The sequence below is a fragment of the Sorghum bicolor genome, chromosome 5 (assembly GCF_000003195.3).
Source record: "Sorghum bicolor cultivar BTx623 chromosome 5, Sorghum_bicolor_NCBIv3, whole genome shotgun sequence".
Lineage (NCBI taxonomy): Eukaryota > Viridiplantae > Streptophyta > Magnoliopsida > Poales > Poaceae > Sorghum > Sorghum bicolor.
In genome coordinates this window covers 36,344,207-36,347,899 of record NC_012874.2, presented here as the reverse complement: position 1 = coordinate 36,347,899, position 3,693 = coordinate 36,344,207, and the positions used below count along the sequence as shown (strand labels likewise).

Genomic DNA, 3,693 nt, shown 5'->3' with positions numbered 1-3,693 from the left:
TATTTATGTGAATACTAAAGTTAATCATTGTTCAGTTATTAGGACCTGTTTGGAACGTGGAAAAATTTTTCTAGTCCCACGTTTTTCTCAACTATTCCTGTAAAAGTTTTATGTTTCCAGCATGCTCTTAAGGTTAGGTCAATCTGCCCTATAAGCCCTTGGGACCTTGTTGGCTAATAAATTGTCAGCTTATGAAACGTACTATTAAATGATCACCTACGTACGTGCAGCATCCAAAGGAGCCTTATAACTAAGGACACCTACAATAGTTAGAGTTGGTAACTAGCTTTAAAGTTACTTCTACTAACTTTTAACACAATGAATTAACGTTTGGAGCTAGGATCTAAAGGAGCCTTGTTTAAAACGCCACGTTTGGAGCAGACGAAGAACCCATGTTTACACGAATCCCTTTGGTATCAGAGATGCTATATATCCAGCGGACTGGCGTGGCGCCCAATCGGCCACGCCGCGTTGCTAGCTGCCAATCCCTCCACCGTGTTGTCTTGTGTCGCCGATTTTCTTTCCTCACGAGAAATCCAAATGAATTATCACAAGGGATGAAGTGGCTGGATAAGTCTCGGAATATTTGAGGAAACGCCGTGATTGGCGACGTGGTGCTCATCCCATTGCTCGAGATGACCCACACTAAGACGAATCTAGCTCCCGACGCTGATTGGGTGTCGGGCCCCGGCTGCGGTGGAGAAGCATTGAGAGGCACCATATAAAGGCGGAAGCGCGTAGGTTGCGCAAACGCGCGCGGCTAGGAGCAGCTCCTGAGCAGCTACCCAGCGGGCCACCGAGTTAATTTAGCTTACTCCATATACACACTGCTACTAAGATTGCTACTAGCTAGCATGGCGGCAAGTTCATGGTCGTCGTCTTCATCCTGCACATCGTCGTTCGGGTCCCTCGACGACGATGTCGTCTGCGTCATCAAGTCGGATTCCGTGGCTGCCGCAGCCGTTGCGGAGGGAAGCGTCAAGTTCCTGTGCAGCTACGGTGGTAGGATCCTGCCCCGCCACACCGATGGCACGCTGCGCTACGTCGGCGGCGACAATCGAGTTCTCTCCGTCGACCGACCCCTCCGGTTTTACGGTGCATAATATTTCTGCCGACCAATCTATACACAAGTCCATCCCCTGAATTCAATCCTTTAATTTCTCTGACTTCATTTGGGTTACCTGATCGTGTCTGTCGGCAGACTTGCAGCGGAAGATGAGGGAATTGTGCGGCTGGGAAGCGTACCTGCGGTGCCAGCTACCGACGGAGGACCTGGACGCGCTCATCTCCGTGACGTGCGACGACGACCTCGCCAACCTGCTCCAGGAGTACGACGAGGCCAGCAAGGACCGTCTCCAGTCGCTCAAAATCCGGGCGTTCCTGTTCCCGAGGACGCCGGCGCCTGCGTCCTCCATACCGCGTAGTAGCCCGCCGTCGTCCCCGTCGTCGCATTCCAGACCGTCACCGAGTGCTCACCTCCACAGGCGAAACACTTCCCGGGCGCCCGCAGCCGGCGTCTCGCTGACGTGCGCGCCGCGGTGGTGGGCAGCGCCCCGGGCCTCTCGCCAGGCACAAGCGCACCAGTCGCAGAACTACGACCTGCGTAGCCTTGACGAGGAGCGGTCGCACCCGCACCGGTACCTTGTCCAAAATGGCAGGCACTTGCAATAACGTGACATGAGCAGCTCCTCCGGACCATGGGATGAGCAGATCGGAGTGTAATACAGTGTACAGTGCGCGCGCGTGATGCCTGATGCGTGCGCACCGTGCACGCAACGTCTGACATGTACTACCATGCTGATCCTGTGCACGTCCATGTGTTATCATCCACTGGTGTACTAGATCGCTTTGTTTTTTTTGCAACATGAAAATGTTATGGAGGATATGGGGAACCTACAAAAAAGGCAACGGCGATAAGGTAAAAAAATGCAATGGCGATAAGGCTCCTAGAGTGGAGCACAGCGTCGGGTGTCATCTACTCGGACCTACCGTACGTCCGCATGACGGAAGCCGTTGCGTGCTTGTCTTTTTCGACGATTGGACTTGTGCTTGCACGGCTGCGGGCAAACTTGGTGCAGGCAGCAGGCAAATCCAGATTCCCTTTCCCTGGTTGAGGCGCGAGGACCTTCTTTTTTCTTTTGTCGCAGACATGGAGTGTGGGTCCGGTCGTAGCTGGCCACGTCGCACCTGTGGCGTCCCTGGAGCTGTGGCCACAAATTCGCTGTGGCGACAATATCGATCGTCTTGCGTTATAATTGCTTCATCGAGTGAGAAAAGTAGTGATAAAGTACCTTTTAAGAGTTCCCACAACTTGATCTGAAACCCCGCAATCGCAGCACCATATCTTCTCTGGTTATCAACCGACTTTGTATGGTTGACCTCGCTAAGAAGACTAAGTCTTTTTCCTACGAATCGAAGATCACAAGCAAAAATAAGAAAAAATGCAATCAATTTGTAAATGAATGATTAATCTCACGAGTTGGGGTCTCACAAACTGATAAAACGGCGAAACTGTTCTTGACAGAATAATCTAAGCAAAACTCAAAACCTAACGAGAGTGGCGGTGGCTCGATATAAAGGCTAAGGGTCGTCGCCACCCCTGGACACGCCCCCTAACAAGCTCAACAACGATACATGGCCCAATGAAACAAAAACGGTGACGCGGCACCGACGCTGACTTGTTTTGATGTTTCTCGATGACTTATAAGGAATTCGGACCTCAAACCAACACTATTGGTTTCCTTATGAAATTATTTTCGAACTATGGTTGAACGTCAAAAATGGAGTCAAGATGCATCTTGGGCGTCCGTTTTACTCATCGCGGGTCCTAAACTCCGAAATAGGCTCGAAGACGGCTCAGTTTGAATCTTCTCCTTGACTTGGGCGCCCTTGCTAGTCATCCATGCTTCCAAGCCATCTCTTTTGCATCACCTGGTCGTCTCCATGATTCCTAAGTACAATATAATTATTAGATAGTAATCTATTCTCAAAATTATAAAGACTTCCTTAGAAACGAGCTCACCTATCAATTTAATTATTGTACGTGAGCTCTTGTGATTAGACCTTGAATATACAGCGGAGGATCCTCTTGTGGATCCGAAGAAGTGATATCCTTATCAGTCTATAGTTAGACAATAATTACCAAATACAAACAAAAATACTACAGTAGCTAAACCTAAAAAATGTCACGAACTAAACAAGGCCTAACATCTTTGGTAAAATTAAAATGGACACATCTCTCCACCACTCCTAACCCTGACGTAATATTTTGCAACTCCACAAAAGACACCCTCCGTGTGGAAAAATATGTGTACTTCTGTGGTAGGCAATCCTCCAAGCATTACGGCCTTGTTTAGTGGTAAAAAGTTTTTGAATTTTCATACTGTAGCACGTTGTTTGTATTTGATAATTATTGTCCAACTATAAATTAACTATGTTTAAAAGATTCGTCACGTAAATTACAGATAACTGTACAATTAGTTTTTATTTTCATTTTTATTTAGTGCTCAATACATGTGCTACAAGATTTAATGTGACGGGAAATCTTAAGAAGTTTTTAAATTTTAGAGTGAACTAAACAAGACCTGGTTTTCCTAGGTCTTTCTTCTTTATCGCACCCGCCTCATCGTGAACCCATCGGTCGTCGTTTCCTCTATAGGAGCCTCCTGCTCGACCTCCTCCACTGCGCCTATC

The 3,693-nt window shown here is 48.1% G+C and overlaps 1 protein-coding gene across 1 annotated transcript; it reads left to right on the top strand.

Annotated features, from left to right (window-relative positions):
* Positions 741 to 1,885, top strand: LOC8071849. Its single transcript, XM_002450665.2, has 2 exons — positions 741 to 1,095; positions 1,202 to 1,885. The coding sequence occupies exons 1-2, from the start codon at positions 855 to 857 to the stop codon at positions 1,669 to 1,671; spliced, it is 711 nt and encodes a 236-aa protein (XP_002450710.1). The 5' UTR covers positions 741 to 854; the 3' UTR covers positions 1,672 to 1,885.